This window comes from Fundulus heteroclitus, chromosome 18, assembly GCF_011125445.2.
Source record: "Fundulus heteroclitus isolate FHET01 chromosome 18, MU-UCD_Fhet_4.1, whole genome shotgun sequence".
NCBI classification, from domain to species: Eukaryota; Metazoa; Chordata; class Actinopteri; order Cyprinodontiformes; family Fundulidae; genus Fundulus; species Fundulus heteroclitus.
The window spans coordinates 21,196,964-21,217,784 of record NC_046378.1 but is presented as its reverse complement, the minus strand read 5'-3'; the positions used below and the strand labels follow the sequence as shown (position 1 = coordinate 21,217,784).

Sequence of the window (20,821 nt, the reverse complement as noted above, 5' to 3'; positions counted from 1 at the left end):
GTGTTGCTCACTGGATTTTTTTTTTTTTTTTTTTTTTTTTTGCGCCTAATAAGATTAATCCCCATGAGGGCATGCAGACGTGATTCTGAGCAGCTTTTTGTGTGAAATTGGTGGCTGCATTGGAGCCTCAAAGCAAAAGGAAAAAGTTATACATCTTCTTCCAACAGTAATTTGGAGTTTATTTTGACGTCTCTCAGCCATGTTTCATTCTTAAGTCAAGGAAAATCTAGCAAACAGCCAACTTCAGCATCTTTCTAGAGAGGAGATAACATGCAGATAAGGCAAATACTCCAATCTGCAGCTTACCTTCTTGCAAAGAATACAGCAGGAGTAAAGTTACAAGCCACATGCCATTAATAGCAGTTATATTTCACAGGAATGTTGTGCAGTCCCCCCCAAGAAAAGCGCACGGCGCCGCGTTCGGCCAGGCGAGGCTCCGTGCACAGGACTGGATCTTTTTGCTGATGCTCCCCGGCAGTCTTCTCCAGCCCTGGTCCCAACACTCTCCGGCGCCGAAAAAGCGAAGAGCCGAGGAAAGAACCGCCTCTGCTCCCCGTTCTCTCCTCCCCTTACCGGGACAGGCTGCTGCTCGCTCCACCCCCGCTATCCAAATGATGCGCCGTATAATGGAGAGATGAACCGATAACGCAGCAATGTGGATACATACATAGGGGAAGAAAAATCCGCTGGAGCCAACTCTTTTACGCGCAATGAGCTGATGGGTTCTTCCTGTAAACTGGTGGAAATCTGAGTTCAAACTTTTTAAAAAAGGAACCGTTTGGATGAAAGTTTAAGACGATGAAGGTTGACGTTCTCTGTCTTAAAACATGATACACTCAGGCACCAGAGACAGAATGTGGTAGCAAGAAAATCACCATAAAATCTAAAAGTTTCAGGTGAGAGGCAGGAAAAAGGAGCGCAGAGATGCTGCAGAGTCCCCTTCCGTCAAGCGGAGAGGCAGAATGCGCTCTGCGCTTCGTCCGCGTATGGCTACAGACAGCGTGTCCTTTACACAGAATGATAATTATGACATTAATGTTAAGAAAGTAGTATTCTAAAAAATAATTCACAGTAGGTTACCTACAGTAATGCCATATGAGTGTCAAAGCAGAAGGTAATGTGGGGACTCACTTCAGGAAAAGACCATTGGTTTTATTTCAGACTCATGTCATTTTTTAAATTTTATTTTTACATAAACCATTAAAGACACCTTTGCAGGAATCCGTCGTTTATATCTGTTTATCTGTGCAGGACGCATGGGGGCAGGTGCCTATCTCCAGCAGACTTTAGGTGAGAAGCAAGCTATACCTATAGGTTTCCTGTCCATCACAGTCAACATGGACACACACTCACACACACACACACACACCTAAGGGCAATAAGGAATGCAGTTTTGGAATGTTTTTGGACTTTGGGAGGAAGCCGGAGCACCTGGAGTGACCTCAGACATGCACAGGGAGAACATGTAAACTCCATGGACCCAGGACCTTCTTGCACGGCAACATTGCATTTACTGGGCGACAGGCACGGTACACATTGGAGTGGTTACTAGTCCCTGACATGGCAGTATACAGGCACGCAGAAGCAACCATGCACTGCAGTAATATAACCTACTGAAAATAAAGGTATGCATCTCTTCCCATGTCACGTTTTGACAGGAAACCATTTATCCTGGCAATGTTTCTAAGATCACAGTAAGTTGATTTGTTCATATATACTTAACAACACAAGTGAAAACTGAAAACACTGCAAACAGCTTTAAATGGCAGGTGTGAAAAGAGACACAGTCAAATATTTTGCAAGTTCTGCATCATGGGCCAAATTTGAATATTCACAATGCAGCCCAGCGTGTTTCCAGGAAAGAATGTAAAAACTCAATTTCTTTATTGAAATCAGTTTGTCACATTTGCAAACTGTTTATTAGAAAGTTTAACAGAATACAATACTTTGCAAATAAGGTCTTTTTCTGTCTGATGTCAGTCTGTGAGGGACTGGTAATCCTTTCAGCTTTTACCTCACCATTTAGCTTTGTCGGCTGAGATAGGCTACATTTCCTTGTGGTTCAGAAAAGGAGAGAAATTGATGAATGGACCACATTTGGTACACTAAACAATTAAACAGTAGGTCTAATCAAAGACAACTTGTCTGCTAATCAACGCTGGCTTTATCATTGCTTTCCGTTCACCAGCTGAAGGACTAACACAATGTGAAGCCTGGCTCTTTGTACTGATTATTCGAAACCTCCGAGGGATAACTTATTTATTGTCTTAAAGCGGACATGTCAGGCTTTCAAGTTCTTTCTTTTCACATTTAACGCTTTGGTTTGAATCTGTCGATATTGTAGCTCTAAAGGCCCCTCTATTAGCCCTGAGGTTCTGAGGTTCATCTGCGAGCAACTTGTTTTGGTGTGTTCACTTTAAATACAAATGAGGCACTTCAGACCCCGCCTCCCTCCAGGTCACAGATTGTTCCACTCCACCCCATTCGGCTAAATTTGTTGCATGCTGGGGGACTGTGTAAAAACTTGTTTGGGTTAATAGACCCAATAACTGAACATTTGACTCACTTGTAGCTTCAGCATCCTTGAGTTTAGACTACAAAATCGCAGTGAAAAATAAAAATGGTGGATTTGCATAATTGGTTAGATGAAAGTCCATAACAATGTTTAGCAGGTCATGGACATATTGGTCTGCTAATAAAGTTTGCTCCTAATACTTCAAGTGTTGCTGAAGTTTTCATCTTATTTGTTTGGGAGCTTCACAGCAAATATTGTGATGTATTTATTCAAAACATTTAATAAAGAGCAAATAAAACTGAACAGCTTAAAAAGATATTACCCAAACAGAATATAAAGATATCTACGCAGTACCTGGAGGGACTACATTCAATTTCTCTGCACTCCTAAAAACTCCAATTACACAGCAATATGTTTTTCAGGGCTAAAAATTTAATTTTGCATATGTGCCCGTTAACAAATTTACAACTCATCTGATATATGTCACGTTTGTTTATAAACTCTAAAACTATTCAGCATTCTACCTGGCTAGACACTCTGAAAAATATAGGCTACAAAAAAAAATCCTAATTTGACCTAGCCTTGTTTTGCAAACCCAGGCCTGGGTAAAGTATGGAAGTGTGGACGGAACAAGTCATGGGTTATGGGATTGACACAGCAAACTGGGACAGGCTTTCAATTTAAAACAAGAGTAAATGGCAACTTTCTAATGTTTAAGAGTGTGTTTACAAGAATAACCTGCAACATTGACTAATAAACAATATTTTAGTTAAAGCACTGATCATTTGCTGTAACTGCTTAATCCTTACAGGATGTTGCCTGTTTCCAACAGCAAAGGCAAAAGGCACAGTAAACCTAAAACAGGGCACCAGTCCATCTTAGGAAACACAGGACAAAAAAACAATCCAAATAAATATGCTAGTTTCTGGACTTTTGGATGACCACAGAGTCCCAGAGGAAAATCTATCCAGAGGGAAAACATACACATTCCATGCTGAAAACCTCTGGATTTAACTTTCAAGAACATACTTGCATCAAAACCAGCATTAACATCTTCAGCAGTTTGAGCTATGACAGTTTGTATAGTGCTGTTTATATGTGAAGGAAATAGGCAGTCATAAGGGACTGTCCGTATGTTACATAATGGCCCCATGTTATTTGCCTTTATGGCTTCGATGCACAACAACTCTGGGTAAAAAGTGAACCCAAAAGAGTCATAAATGCTCAATTCCAACCGATTTTCTTATTACTCATTTGAGACTCTGCTAAGAGATACATAGGGTGCTAAGTTGGGCTTGCTAGCGTTATTTGCATTTAGTCGTACCAAGTGGGTCTCACTAAGCCTGAGCAGTGCCCTTATGAGATATGTTGCAGTAGATATAGATCAGCATCTATTCAGGCTCATATGCAATAAAATGCAAGAAGCATGACACCTTTATTTCATTTCAATTTTATTTATATAGTACCAATTCACAACACATGTCATTACAAGGCACTTTACAAAGTCAAATTCAATCAAAACCTGCAGACAGATGAGTCAAAAAGTTTCCTATCTAAGGAAAGAGCATTGCCACAGTGGACAGTCGTCTGCATTGTCGATGGCATTGCAGCAATCCCTCATACTGAGCATGCATGAAGCGACAGTGGAGAGGAAAACTCTCCTTTAACAGGAAGAAACCTCCAGCAGAACCAGGCATGGTGTGAACGGCCATCTGCCTCGACCGACTTGGGGTTAGAGAAGAAAGAGCAAAGACACAAAATCACAGAAGTACCCATTCAGCCAGGAATCTTTCTATGTTAGAGGGTAATAGCAGACGATCTGCCCCGTAGATGATGTTACAGCAAAAGCTGGACATACACCGTATGATATTTTCATTGTACTCAGATACAGCTCAAACTGTACAATGGAACTGCAGGGTTTAAAAGTTACACTGTACAACCGATGCTCTGATGCGATCTGACTGCTCACACTGTCAGTCCAAAAACCACACTTTGGACTCAGCGCCGTAGAGAGATGGTGCTTGTCGGAGTTATCTGTTCAGAAGCGAAATGTAAACAGTAGAAGAAGAAAAAGAGTGTCAATGCTCAGTGTTAAATATGAGGCTCACTAGAACAAAACGTGCTGCCTTGGCAATTCTACAAGTTGCTCCTCCATAGTTTTTCTCCATGTCACACGTACTGCCGCCATGATTTTCTCCACTCCTATATTTTCATCTGAGAAGAACAAGAATTTCCTTGTTTGCACATGCGCAACGTGCAAAGTTGGGGGAAATTTTCATCCCACGGTACGATCGACCAGATTACTGATCGGGAGCTGGTCGTGAGCGGCTAATCGGCCCTCGTTACCCCCTGTATACTACACAAATTCTTAGCAATCAATGTCATGTGTCAGCACAATGTCCAAAGTATGAAGGCAAGAATACGTTGGTATATGTACATTTTCTGCAAAACCAATTAAATCTGAAAAACTCACATGGATAGAAAAGACAATTAGAAGAATTTTATTGATATAATATTTTAAAACTTTGGCGCTCAGACCTCGGCAGGAAACATTCACACTGAATTATATTTCAATATGCATAAGCAGGTGTATGAGAATAGGGATGTTTCCCCCCAGGCCTGAAACTGGTGGTGGAGTGGAGATAAACAAAGTTTGTTCAGTCCATATGATGATCTGTTTGAGCTAGATGTCCAACTTGATAAACACAGGTTTGCATGAACTGTCCATAATGAGCAAGCATGAAGCGACTGTGGAGAGGAAAAACTCCCCTTTGGGAGGAAACCTCTGGCAGAACCAGGCTCAACATGGCGGTCTTCTGCCGGACCGTTTTAAGGAGTGACTGGGAATAAGGGTGCACATGGCGGCCTATGTTCCTGTCACTAGCTGGCCACTGTTCCGTGCTTTGACCACTTTTCATGGATACCGACCAGTGCAGACCAAGAACGCTTCACAAGAGCTGCAGTTTTGGAGATTGTTTCCCCAAATAATTTATTCATATTACTGTAATTTTGCACTCATCAAACTCCCTCAAATCCTGCATTTTTAGCCCGCAACCTCATAAGACCTTCATTGACAAACAATACGGATGACATGATTCATGCACCAATACATTGTATTGCTTGGCTATTTTGGCATATCAACAGATATGCCAAAGTGCTAATGTTGAACATAGCCACAACTAACTTATGTATAATGTTTAGCACATAAATGGCTAATTTTCTGTCTGAACAACCTTGTTCTCTTTTGTGAACAAAAATCATTAACCCAACCCAAATACCTGACCATTATTATGCAGCATCATTTTACTGTTTTCACTCTTGTTTTTTATCCTGAGGAAGTTTATTGAAGATTGATCAGGTCAATTGATGGCTTAAATGGCTGCTTGTGGAAAATAATGACCCAGAATTTGGGTTAGATAAATGACCTAGCAGTTTGTAGAGTGTAAAGCAATGTTTTGAGACTCATAACCAAAAAGCATTTCTTGTTGTTTAGTGGAGCTGAGGCAAGCTGTGGGGCTCTTTCACTCCCACTGAGGAGCTGCTGTAGTATGCCAGGGAAGGAAGCAGATTCTGCCTCCACTCTTTATTATGTAACAGGTGGAAACCCACAAACCCACGCGAGCTGTCTCTCGTTTTCTCTCTGACAAACACAGAGCCAAAAAACAGGAATATACAAACACCATGCAATAAAAGTGACATACACAGAGGCATAGAGTGAATACTTGTGTAAATGTAAATCCTTTTGGGGCATCAACAGAACTATGCGTTGGCTGATATGACATTCTGATGGTATGATAATTTTGATTCAAAAAGCCACAGTTTTGTGGCATTTTTGTGTGAATTTTAAACACACATCTATGACCAGACCTAATTGCTTTTATTTGTTTGTATTATGACACACTGACTGAAGCAAAAATATAGAAACTGAGAATCCTGGCATATTCACAACCAGTTTTTCAGAAAATCTAAACTTTAGCACTATTTGTTGTATTTATTTATTTATTGCAATAATGCAAAACAATAATATTGTATTAAAATAATCCGAATTTTGCCAGCTTTTTGTTGTGTTTGTGAGTTTGTCCTGTAACTGGCAGGTTGCTGGTTTGATCCCTCGCTCCGACTGTCTCAGTTGTTGTGGGCAAGACACTTCACCTGGATTGGCTGCTGGTGGTAGTCAGAACGCCCGGTGGTGCCGATGTATGGCAGCCTTGCTTCTGTCAGTCTGCCCCAGGGCAGCTGTGGCTACTAACATATCTCACCACCGTCAGGGTGTGAATGGATGAATGACTGATTGTAGTGTAAAGCGCTTTTTTTAACCAACTTTTTTTTAATCAATAAATCTGTATCTGTCCCTGTGCATGGTCAGAGCCAAGACAAACACAAACACTGCTTTAAAAGTAAACACATTATATAATCAAAACCATGGCACATCAATTACATTAAGTCCTGCCATCATAACATAAAACATATAATTGTCACCTATGATATTTTTGAATATATTATTTTTAATACTTTCGTAGTCAGAGACAGTAATTTTACCTTGTTAACGCTGGGTTACCTTAAGAAGAGTGAAGGCTGCCACTCTTTTAGTCTTTAGAGTATGACTGTCTTTGTTTCTCTCAGCTGGATATTATTCTGCATAACTGGATTAGCTTTTTCTTTTATGCAAGCCAAAATTATTTTCATAAAGCTGAGAGGTATTGGGCAACAACAGGTGGGGGAGGGGGAATCCAAGGATTCTCTAAGCTTCAGGTAAGAGGAGGAGCCCTTTCTCCAACATTTCATTTGAAGTATTTTAAATTATAAGAACAGTTTAAGGAAATCTCTTGCATTTTTGAAATCGTAACTTTTGAAACACTTGGTATTTGTTGGTACTAGTAACCTGCCTTTGTCAAGCCACAACATTTTTGTCCAGGTACAAAAATGTCATCTGAACGTTGTTTAGAAATAGCTTTTTTATCCTGCTAACACACTGGTCTTCCACCTGCCACAGAGACAAACTGGCCATCGAACAGGACCCGAAGTATTAAAGCTCTTCTTAGAGAAGCATCAACCATCTGCCTTCTATGATAACACACAAGGTCTGTCTGCTAAAAGCAATGTGGCAAGATGGTTAGGGGGATGATGTGAGTTTGTCTGACAGCACCAAGCAGGTTATACTATATGTCAGCCAGTGATCATCATGGAGACTGACAGGTTGAGTTCGGCCAGCCAGCCAGGCCAGAGAAAAAGCAAGCAGCTCCCAGACAGCTCTGGAGACTGAGAGTGAGGACGGCAGTCCAGGACAGGGCCACCACGCCTGATTCATCTTCATCCCTTTCCAAATCCCTCTGCAGCCCAAATATAGGTAAGGAGGTTATACACGACATGTAATAGGAAAAGGGGAAGGAAGACTTTGTTGACTGAAAAACAGATGGGCTAGATGCTGGACAAAATGCAAGAGTAAGGATATTTGGATGTCAGTGCTTAGACAATCAGAGACACCCCTCAGGCGCTGGAAACATGCTAGGATCATATTTGCATGAATGTATCCAGTATTAATGCTTTGCCAAAAGCCTCGTGAAACCTCTGCAAGGTTGAAATTAGGGAGAGATTGAGCATGGCTTTGCTGCTCAGCTCTGCGCAAGGTCAGAGAGATCAAAACGAGAACGAAGAGAAGTGCAGGCATGGGAATGATGGAGGACAGTTGTGATTGGTGGAGCAAACTGAATCATTTGATTGGTCAAATGATGTGGATGTAATCCCTCAGAAATAAGACCAATTTAGGGAATACACACTCCAGAAATGCAGAAAAAGGAAAGGAACCACAATTTGCTGTAGACTTAGGTGTTACTCTGAGTTTCTTAGCGGGGCAGCCTTTCGGACTCGCTACATGCTGTTTTGTATAAACAAGCCTCTGCAATAGGCTAAAATGAATCACACACACGACCATACAGCAGCACATTAACAGGAAGCTACCAGCCAATCCTGTGTTTGCCTTCAACTAAGCATGCGTGATAGTTGTAGCAGAAAGTGTCTCAGCACATCTGAGAATGCGTATGTATGATGGCGACGCACAGGACGAATATCTCTGGCTGCCCTCGTCAGGGACTGATTTGATCGAATGTGGTTGTGTTTGCACATGCGTGACAGTACATGCACATGAGACATCAAGGGGTGTTAATTTATTCAAATAAGCTGTAGAGGATAGTGAAAGCGATGGGGTGAGGGGTATTGGAGGTGTGTTTTCTGGGGCGGGGTGGGGGGGGGGCACCTTCAGCCAGAATTTATGTCTTCTTTTTTTTCTTCCTTCCACTTGTTTCTTTTTTCCCTCTGATTTGCAAATGAGACCATCTGCATGCTCTGAGAGAGGTATACGAGGAAGAGGCAAACGTATGTTAATAAGGGGAAAAACTGAATATGAGGAGAGAGGAGATTCGAAAGCAGACATAGCACCTTCCGACGCAAACATCATGCCAAGATGATAGCGGTACTTCCAAGATGGCTGCCTCTGGAGGCGTCCTCTGTGGGACACCTGGAGACTGGCTGCTCTTACTTCCAGATTAGGTCTTGTTTTGGCTTCAAGTTTCTTACTTATTAACGTAAAGTGAAACCTGTGCCCCTGAGTAAAGAATTCGTCAAATCATAGTAATTTGAATATGTTAAAGACCTTAGATACAGACCTTATGCACAGATATTGATCAGAGATATCTGGTGACACCCAGTGGCCACAGTTAAAGATGTTATCAATAATATCACCACAGCATATACTACTGTGGGTCTCTGTTGGCTGTTAATGATAAAATCTTACATGACTGAAAGTAGACTTCTTGGATCCTAGCTCAGTGAATCTGTGCCAGAAGTCTGATGTACAGTTACAATTTTTTTTTTAAATCTTTACTCAGTTAAAGATATTTGTTTCTTAAACTGTTCAAAACGTAGATATTTATTATATACCTGGAAAGATGTTTTTCTGAGTGTTTGAGATTCGAAACGATCATCAAAACATTTCCAAATACACAGATTTTGAACTGCTATTTGTTGGCAGTTCACAAAAATACATCTTGTGTATTTTTCTACACAAGATGTGTAGGACAATAAAGCCTAAAAATTTGTACAAGTTTCATTGGAGTTGCATGTTTTCACACAGACAATTTTAGAAAACTCCAACCTTTAATTTGTCTTTTTAAGAAATAATCATTCTTAACCAAATTACCATAGTGACTGTTGCCCCGGCTTGTTAAACTTTGTGCAACCACCTTTTGCAAATAGGACAAGTTGTTGTCTCCTCCTATAACATTCAAAGAGGTTGGAGCAGACAGAGAGACTGACCTCCAATCATTTCTCTTTGCACAATCTCTAAAACTCTTCCAGAGTTCTTGTGCTTTCTGCTCTTTTGCTCAGTCAACGGGTTTTTTTTTTAAAGAGCTTTGGTCTTGGTGCTAATATGCCCATAGCGGAAAGTTGATTTTGTATCTATTTAAGTTTTTTTTTTTTAAATGTATTGGATCATCAAGACCCAAGAAAAAAAGCAGAGGATCATAGATCCTCAATATGTAACAGTGAACATGAGGTACATGCATATGCATGTATGTACCTCATGGTGTACACACATATGCATTTGTTGAACGCTTTTTTTCTGGCATCACTTTCAAGCAATTGGTTGGTACATAGCAACTAAAGGTTGTTATGGAGACTTGGATCCCTAAAAATGCTACTCTTTGCTCCAGTTCTCCAGGAGCTTATTTGGAGGATTGTATTTTATTTACATTACCAACTTACTAAACCTGAGTGTCGGCAAGATAAGTATCCTCGTGACAAACAAAAATAGATCTTTGTGTCACATCATATTTGTGCACCTGGGTAACAGAGACTCATTTATTATGAGTTAGTAACATTGTCACGAGACGAACATTTCTTACTCAATACCAATACTGAGAAAAAAGATCTGTAGTAGACGTAGTTTTCAAAAGTGCAGCAATATTTTCTTAAAAGCATAAGTTCTTTCATGAAAATATCATATGTATAGAAGCAATTACAGTGTGACAGTGTTTTTATTATATTAACTGGGACAAAATAATCAAGTAGAACCATTCAGAGAAAAAAATATATAACTGTTGATTTCCTGTCTAGGAAAACAGTACATAATATGTCACTTGAAAGAATTATTAGTATACTTTATGGACTTTGAATTTAGTTGTCCAAATAATTGATAAAAAAATATATATTTTAATTGTATAAAAATTAATCTGGGCCCAAAAAAGTTTTATTTTATATACAGTGTAAAAAATAATATTGTCCTTGTAAAGTTTTGTTTTATTTTTTCATTTTTATTTTTTTTACTTTGTTAACAAGGATATGTTTAGTGCAATTCTTCCAGCAGCAACCTTGTTCAGTTTTTGTTTTTCTGGTAATGTAGCGTATTTTTTGTTCAACCAGAGCCAAAAAGAGGAAAGTGCTGCAGGTCGTGACTTGTTTCTGCTCGAACTGTTAAAGTTAGGGTCCACCATTTGTTAACCTTTATTCAGCTTGTTATTGCCCACATTACACAATAAATTTATTTAACAACAGGGCAGAGAAGAGCACTGGAATGGAATGCGTGTGTGTGTGTGTGTGTGGGGGGGGGGGGGGGGCAGGCTGGTCATTTTGATGCTTCACCATTTTATCATTATTCCTTTGCTGTTGTGGATACAAGAGTGTTACTGACCTTTTTAAAAATCGATCTCAAACATTTGAGCATCGATCTTTAATGTTTCGCCATGTTTGCAATGTTTTGTACTCCCCACTCTGAAGCCTAGCATCAGGGCTTACTGGTTCCTGCTTGTCTTCATCAGAGGCAAAACCTCACTTTGATACCCCTGGATCAGGTTGAAAATGTGGCATTTAGGTACTTTATGGTTACACCTATGCCTGTGTAAATGTGCAGACTCGTCTTTTGCAAATAGGGCGGATTTGCCCTTTATTATTAGTGACTACTAACCCGCATGTTAAAATTAAATTTATAATGTTAAGAAGCTTGGCGGATTCAGCAGAATTGATTCGAACGGATAAGCTGGTTGACAAGTCTGTGCCCTGCAGCACAGACTTGTTGGCAGCACACACTCCAGGTGGGTTAGATATAAACCAAAAAAATGCATTTGTGGAAAGCCCCTCATGCCCGCTGTTAAGGTATGGTGAAGAATCGGTGATGGTGTCAGCCTGTTACTCTTCAAAAAGCCCTGTCAACCTTGTTAGAATGCGCTGCATCATGAGCTCTTTGTAAAACCTAACCTTTCAATTAAACGTCCTTTATAATATTTCCTTTTTGACTGGACTGTGGATTCAATCGTTTTCACCAGTGAGCTGAAGAGAAGCACCTAAGAGAGGACCCAGGACAGCACAAAGAGAAATAGTTAAAGAAGTTTCCTGTATGCTCAAACCTTGTGAAAAGATAAGAAAAAATGTGCTCTCCTATTGGCAAAAGGTGGTTTTGCAAGGTATTCACAGAGGGTATGGTATTGTGGAATTTGCTTGACTACTGGATAAATTCACTTCAATCAAACGTTGGATTTTGATAGATTTCTAGAAGTGTAGCTACTGCAAGCAAAATTTTTTTTTTTGCAGGATTTTACCAAACTTTACCAAGGGTACCAAAAATTGGACTACAAATCTACTTTTGTGCAAAGACACCAATTTAAAAATGCAATGACGCAAGCTTAACTGTGTTCAGTGTGATTGAAAATATTATTCTACTGCCGAGCTGCATTTGACTGCGGATGAGCAGGTCCGTCTTTTCAGACTTGCCAATAAGGTCATTCTGTCCAAAGCTTGCTAAATCTGAAACAAGGCTAAGAAGCAAGGAGAACACTTAACAAAGCTGAAGGCTATGTTGCTCAGTGAGAAAATATAACGCGCAAGCAGTCTCCTGTGTTCCTTGCACCACTGGGTCCCCAGATTTCCTTGTTTTATTGCCTTCACCCAGACTTAATTCTATCATCATTCCTGGCTGAACTTTTATAGCTATAGATCAAAATTCACCTATATTTTTAAGTGTGCCTTTTACCGAGTTCACTTGTCTCTTGAGCTTCAGATTCAGCTTGAGTGCCAACAACTTATTTCAATCTAGGCACTTAACCAGAAGACCAGTGCAGGGTTATGAAGAACAGAATACCTGGTATAAAAATAGACCCTCTCACTCTGTTCATTTCATACATGGTAAAATCTGTGGAGACAAATAAGCAGGTCTAGGTCATTAGCTCACTTCATGACAATCACACTATTTGAGAATGTAGCGCAGAGCCAAAGAGCCATATCACAATGCAGAAAACAAAAAAGGAACTTCCATACGGACTACATATAAGGATGTGCTTTTCTCTGCAGAAAACTCCCTAAAATCCTGTGAGACTTTGTTGTTAAGAGCGATCTCGACATACTGAAAGGGTTTTCTCAGCGTAAAGGGGCTTCAGTTCAACCTCAATTTACTTTTGGACTATATACGTGAGAGTTTTTCAAAATGTATCCCACATTCAGGCATACTGTTTGAAAGCTGGAAAAGGGTCCAACTTAAATGCAACTCTCTACAGAATGATGTGTGTATAAAATTATTGGACAAAGGATTGTCCAAAATAGTTTCTCTCTTCCTATTCTTAAAATAAATAGATATATCATGTGTTACTTAGTGGATTTCTCTGCATTTGCCAGCACTTCATTCATAATTCCATTTTTTTTTTTTGCTTGTTAAAAGGTAAGCAGGACACTGTTGTAGTGTGTCTTGTAGTGTTGTAGTGTGTCCAATCATTACACACATTCATGTGAGATCAATAGTGAATGACACAGAGCAGGCATTTAAAGTACTTGTAGTAATCAGATCATTTATAGACTTGTACAAATAAGGGTGTAGCAAACAGAATTAAACTATTGAGGCTCATGTCTTTGTTGTTTTAGTCTGTTGCATCATATTAAATCAACAGCAAATGATTTCATAGGAAAGAAAAATGCAAACGGGTGTGAAAGCTCAGAAAAAGCATTTGGATTAAGCTGAGGAACCATGATCCTTAGAAGCACTTTGTGGAAACATAGAAATGACAAACACATTCCTGTACGTTTAGCTCACATCCAAAGAAAAACAATCGTAAAATGTGCTGCCAAACAAAAAATAAAAAACAACACCTCCTTTTTCAGTTACAATGCCACAAACTATTGTGTGGTATTGAAAAGTGTTTTTCACGTATGAAGCCACTAAAGGAGGGAGGATTTCCATTACATTTTTACTTTTCTCTAACGTTGAAAGTATTCCTGGATCAGTGATTTGGTATTCTTTTTTGAGTGTGAATGTTCTGTCCTCCGAAACCCCCAGATGGCAAATGGCTGTTCACACTAGGCTTGTTTCTGCAGGAGGCTTCTTCCTGTTAAAGGGGAGTTTTCCTCTCCACCGTCACAACATAGTAAGTAAAGCATTTATTTATTTATTATTATTATTATTATTAAGCACATTTCACTGACAGATAAATCACAAAGCACTGTACAGAAGACAACAATCAAAATAAAATACTTACAATAAGATAAAATCACAGCAAAATTAAACATTCAACAAAAAAAAGTTTTTAAAAAAAGTTTTTAAGCAGTTCATGCATGCTCCGTTTAAAGGATTCCTGCAAAGTCTACAGCAACTGTCCACTGCGGCTACATCCTCATCCAGGACGAGTGATTGCTGCAAGTCAATGACTTGATGCAGTCTCCTGGTTTTCCTTAGATAGAAAACTTTTCACCCAACCTGTCTGTTCGATTCGATTGAATTGACTTCGTAGAGTGCCTTAAGATGACGTTTTTTGAATTGGCGCTTTATAAATGAACTGAATTAAATTGAATTCCGTACCTCTCTCCATCCTTGCTGGTCCGAATGGCTGGAGAGATGGATGGGGCTAAATATGAGGTGATCCTTTAAGAATAGGTAATGCAAAAGACCTGAGCCTGAATCAAATGGAGTGGCAAATGGAGTGGCTTGGATCAAAATGTGATCAAGTTCAAGGGGTGTGAATAATTCTGCATGGCACTGCTGATTATGCCATATCTTAAAGCTTTCATAAAGATGACCAGTACAGAAGTGTTAAATGTCTCCACCTGCGTGTTTTTGCCGGTTACCCTGAGGCTATTTTGTTTTCCGGGCCGAGTTCTGAACAACAGCCAGTCCTATAAATGCTCGTGGGAACACTATCTGATCAGCTCTCTCACACCTGTCCAGCATAAATTGCAACAGTACGTGGTTCTGTTGCTCCCCAAACTACCTCCGGCTGCAGTGATGTTATCAGGTGGCTTCCCATGCTTACCTCAACTGAAACCCTTATGTAAAGCAGCTGAACTAAGCCCTAAGGATGCTGCTGGTACGGGGAGAAAAACTGCCTACTTCACTACACAGCAGCAACTTTCACAACTTCATTTTTTAACGATGTCCAGAGGCTGGGTGGGAACAGAGAGGAGTGACAGACAGAGATGGATGGAGAACTGAGGGTCCTTGGGACTTACTCGCCTGACAGCGCCTGTCTCTGCCTGTAATGACTTATTTATTCTACGGTTATTAATCAGGTGGGGTTTTCGGTTGCTATGATTTATATGCTTTGTCAGCTTTGTCATGGAGCCGTGAAAAAGAGAAGCCTCAGACGTCACAGATCAGCTGCAATGGGCTCTGATGTAAGGGCAAAGTGCTCGGTTCAGTTTACTTTTAGTGACGAAAGACAACAGAAGCTCAGTTGTCTGACTAGGACCACAAATTATAACGCGTCTTAGTCCATCTGATAAGCTTCATCTGTCCTATTCAGCAAACCACCGCCTGTATTGTTTTTGTTTCCACGCTGATGCACTAAAAAAAAACATCACTTGCACAAAACCTTTTCGCCTCCTGGACTGTCCTTCAAATACTGTTGTTAAACACATTTTCCACTTAGTTGTTATTTCCTCAGACGGGAGCTTTCAGTTTTCAGCCATACAGAGGCTCGCGGCCAATTATGTGTCGTTTGTGCTTTTCCAACAGCCCCCTCTTGTGTTTTTTTCTTGCAACCATGCTAAGAAGCTAAACAGTCAATAGATTATTGTTTTTGTCCTTACAATTTACAAAAAATGAATAGACCTTTTAGTGAGTCATTACTTAAGAAACAAAAAACTACAAAACAAACTTGAAATATGCAAATAGATCACAGATTGTTTCCCATTTATTTTATTGATATGTTGATCATGTTGTCTGCATTGTCTGCTCATTTACTCCTAACAGCAGTCAACCCATTCATCAAATGTCTGTCATAGTACCTTGCAATATGTGTGTATAAACTTGTCAGATATTTAATGTGTTAAGACCAAAAAACTGAAATTGATTTTATGGGGATTTGACGTATTAGATCAACACAAAGTAGTGTGTGTCAAACGTGAGAACAATGATAAATGATTTTGTAAAATTCTACAAATAAAAATGTGAAAGGCGTGACATGCTTTTGTATTTCGGTGCCCTGAGTCAATGTATATTAAAAATCATGTTTTGCTGAAGGGACAGCTTAAACTCTTTTGTTGTTACAAGTTTTAAACATCTGGAAACTGTACTTCCTGTTAATTATTTTTTGCAAAATAACTTAAAATCAGACAGAGGAAGGGTTGAGCTATTTAAAAATTGTTCCACAGATTTTCAGTTTTGACAGGACTTTGACTATGCCATTCTAACATCCCAACTTTGGAGCCCTGGCTCTATGTTTAGGGTTGTTGTCCTGCTGGAAGGTGAGTCCCTGCATCAAGCTTTTTCCAGCCTCTATCAGGTTATCTTCCAGGACTGCTCTGTATTCAGTGTAATCAATACATCCACCAACTTTCTCTGTTGTCTTTAACCTTGCTGAAGAACAGCTTCCCCACAACAAAACCCTGCCATCGTCTTGTTTTACCGGGTGTATGGTGCGTTCAGGTACATATGTCGAGTTGGTTTTATTCCGCACGTGGCATTTAGGATGTGGACCAAAAAGTAAATGTTTTTTCTAATTTGAAAATATCACCTTTTTTCTATATGTTCCCTGTATTTCCTCCATGGCTTGCAGTAAAAAGGGATTTTTTCAATAAAGGCTTTCCTCTTTTTATACTTTATAAAAGGCCAGTATTGTGAAGTGCGCTGCCAGTATAACTCTGGACAATCAATTCTCTTACCTGAGGTTCGATTCTCTGCAGCTCCTCCAGTGTTAGTTTGGGCCTTCTGGCAGTTTCTCTGAGTTTTTTAGGTTTGCACTTGAGCATTACTCTTTCCATTTTCAAACGATGGATTGAACAGTTCTACTTGAATTGTTCAAAACGTGGTTCATTGTTTTATAACATAACCCTGCTTGAAAACTCTCCACAGATTTATCCCTGACACTGTGTCCCTTGGTCACCGCTGGCCGTCACAGTGCAGCTGTGTTTATAATTCTATTAAATTACAATCAACTTACTAATTTTGTTACTAATTTCTGAAGGCAATTGGTTGCAAAATATTGTATTTAGGAACGACCACAGCAATGCTATTTGCCTGCTCAAAAAATGTAAACAATAAAATTTGTATCAACAGTTGCTCTAACTGTAAGACACAAACTTCAATATAGATGCTGCTAAAACTGTTTCTGTTGAGATTTCTGAACTGCTTTTCTCTCCTTTAGGGTTAAAGAACACATTTGGTAAATTTGAAAATCTATGTCTTCAAATGTAGTAGGTGCATTGGACAGCTAAAAATCACCCACCCAAATAACAAACACAACAGATAGCCATTTGCATAGTTTTACCACACAACAGACTTTCATTGCATTTAAAAATCTGAATTTCCCCACTCTGGGACAATAAATAATCTTTAAATTGTAATACTTTGTTGGACTGGGACTCTCTAGAGCAGGGCTGTCAAACTGATTTCTATATTAGGCCACGTTGGCATCATGAAGTCACTAAAAGGCCCAGTAGCACTTAATATAGATAGTACTATTGATTTAATTTCACTTCAGTTTACATAGAAGTACACAAAAATGCACACTAACATAAAAGTAGCACCCTTGGGCCAGTCTATATGGAAAAAAAATAAGAATATTGGGGTGAGTTACACTTTAAACTCTCATCATTCTGCATCCTTTTTTCTCTTTTTGGACATTTCTGGCTTGTTTTAATGTGTTGTGGGAAAACTGACATCTAGTGGCATGACGCTGTTACTACACAGTAAAAAAAAAAACATTCGCTACAGGAGGTACAGTTTTAGCCGCTTTATGCAATTTAAAAGGACATATGCCTCTAATTTATGACATGCCTTTTTTGGTTCTTGACAGTCGGAGAAATTGCCTTGACGGGCCGGATTCGGCCTGCAGGCCTTGAATTTGACACATGCTCTAGTGAGAAAACTAAACTTACATTTTGTGTCATCACAACATTTGATGATAACTTTAGAGTTTTAAATGACAATAATAATAATTGTCATTATTATTATTATGATCATATGTGGTTCAAAGAATCACTGATTACAGCACACAATGCAAGCATGTTATACATAGTTTATTAATACAAAATCTTTATATTTTACACGTTTAACAACTGACAGTAGCATATTGTTGCATCCTCCTGTGTGTTTTGGCCGGCGTCATTGCTTGCTTCAGTAATCATCCTCTTGAACAGGTTTGGGCTTTGGATAATAATAATAAAAAAATACATTTAATTTAATCAGTATCAACTTTGATATTTAATCCATAAAATGTCATGCAATGTAATGTAAAATGAATTATTTTAATTGCAAATGATTCGTAAATTAGTTTTGTTTATTGCTAAATTAATATTTTAAATCAGTGGTTTTGCTGGTGGTTTATATTAAACCATTTAAACAAGTGTATAAGTCCAACTAAAACAGCCTAAATAATATGTTTCTCTGCGTTGGGGATCAATTTCAAAAAACTTTACTTAGTGTTTCATAATGCTACAGTGACTCCTGGCACAAACTTGGCAACCTCTGATTTAAAATGTGTTTCCAGTTATGACCAGCAGATGTCCCTGTTAATTCACTTGAAATTTGGACAGGGGACAAACTCACCTTGGGTTTCCCACAGCGTCTGATCTTGTTGCCTAAGGAAATAAAAGAGGTACAGTTTTTTATGTTAAAATTAAAAGATCAGTTAATTTGGTTTGTTCACTGACAGAAAGGGAGCAAATTAATTTGTGGCATGGAAACAGGGCAGTATCCGAGCTCCGTGAACACAACGCTGATATGTTTCTTTTGTTGCTGCTTCTTAGCAACACACTTTCTTTTAAAACCTGGAAGTCTTTCAAGCAAACACTGAGCTACAGAAGGAACCCCGATTCAAACACTCATTAATCACTGATCACACTGTTCACTATGTCATTATATCGCTTTTAATACCTAACCACGCAAACGCAGAACACAAAATGTTAAAAAAAAACTTACCAAACAAAAGAACAAAGGAAAGGAACACAACAACCCCGGCGAAGATCAGTCCCGCTACACGCAGCGTTTCATAGTCTGTAAATTTACACAAAAAGACATTACAATCATTCATGTCTGTTTCTCTAACCCTAATTTCTAATTTTCTCTTTTATTCTTCTATTTCATTTTGTTCAGTTTTCCTTAAATTATTCCTCTTTAAACATTTTTCCCAATTTAAACTCTACATTTTTTCATGTTTTTTACTCTTACTAGTAATGTATTTAGTATAAGTTTCTTTCACGTCCAGGAAACAACTACTTACCATACACAAAGTCTGCATCCGGGTCAATCTGTGCATCTGACGGAAGACAGGGAAAGGAAACAGACACAAACCTTTAAAACCTTTTTTTTAAAGAAGGAGGATGTCAATGTAGTCGTTTTTCTACTGTTAAAAATACAAATAAAGGAATTGCTCTGGATGGGGACCCTTTCGAGAGACAAAATGTTTCAACAAAGAAGAACCTGTCTAGAGGACCTATCCAAATATTTTTTTTTATGTAACATGAAGGTAAATTTACCAAAACTCCAGGTTGATGACCTTTGAGAACAAAATTATATTCCTAGGTAAGGTCATTGCGGTGTTATCTAAGTGTCCAATATCAGAAATTAATGGACACCTCGAAGGGTATTATCTCTCTTATACCATGGTCACTTACGAAATAAATAAACACTGAGTCAATTATTAATACTCTAATGTTTTTTTCACCGTTAAGTGTTATATTTTTCACAAGAAGCGGCTGAGAGAACTATTTAATATCTCTCATTGCCAAGGTTCACACCTCCGTTTCGTCCATTAATTTCTGATAATGGACACCTCGTCGAGCACTATCCTTACCTTAAATACTTAAATTATTTAACCAAGATCTGATTAAATTGAGTCCAGATTGAGTCAATGATAGTGTAAAACCCCTTTAATATAGTACTTAACAGGAAGGTCAAATCAATCAAGTACTATCCTCAGTGTTATTAGCTAGTTGTAGTCATATTAGCTTCCACTCTGCACAGTGAAGGAGGCACCCACTTACCACTGACTTGATAAACAACAAGCAACAAAAGATGAGAATGAAAGAGCACTCTTTATTAGTCTGAAAACGCAGCTGTTTGTAGTCCTGAGAGTGGCTGTGATCATGTAACGGTAGGGCGTCATGGTAAAGTGTTTTTCCTTTTACTGTTATCACATTATAAGGTGCAGCTTCACTCACCTTTAGGATTAGACATGGTGCCTTGTCTGTTGGGAGTTCAGTTGACAGAACTGTAAAAACACAATAGAAAAAGGAAACAAAACTTTAACGACAAATGCACACTGCATCTGTCGATCAATATCATAATTAAAGAGTAATTTATAAATATTGTTCTGATAATGCTGAGTATTCATGGCAGGTCTGAAGTCTGAAGGTTTTCAATTAGGGGTAAAGGTTTAAAGTGTTTTATCTAAGGTGGCCTTCATTTTACAATAGATCTAAAGGACTGATGAAGTTCACTAATTTCAGCTTATTTAATGTAGATGAAGGTTCGGTGAAAGGCATGGAAACTCTATACGGAGTGTGTTCTGACAAATTGCCTCATTAAGTTGCCCGATGTGGCAACAGTATGACTGCCTTGATCTTTGCTAAGAACTTAAAGAGGCTAATGGTGTTATTGATCCCTTTCTCACCATTCCCTCTGCCATTACCCTTGAACTACACGCACATTAAACCTTTTTCATTCAAGTTACAAGTTTTGACCTTTAATCATTAACTCCCAAAGATTAACAGACTAACAGCTTCCTTGGCCGTCGCTGCTTTTATTTAAAACACGCCTCACTGAATTATGGACTCCACTGCTATATGTGTTATGTGTCCTGGCCTTTTCCATCCAACAGTGAGCTTAAGGACATA

The 20,821-nt window shown here is 38.9% G+C and overlaps 1 protein-coding gene across 3 annotated transcripts in view; it reads right to left on the bottom strand.

Annotated features, from left to right (window-relative positions):
* Positions 1–803, bottom strand: part of LOC105936545 (Down syndrome cell adhesion molecule-like protein 1 homolog) — a 145,245-nt gene extending 144,442 nt beyond the window's left edge. Inside the window, exon 1 of one of the 3 annotated variants that reach the window (XM_036150192.1) lies at positions 307–803. In XM_036150192.1, coding sequence (XP_036006085.1) covers positions 307–349 — 43 coding nt within the window. In that variant the 5' untranslated portion in view covers positions 350–803. The remainder of the gene's footprint in view (positions 1–306) is intronic. The other 2 variants (XM_036150191.1, XM_036150190.1) reach the window with 2 other exon arrangements.
* Between the last annotated feature and the right edge of the window lie 20,018 nt (positions 804–20,821).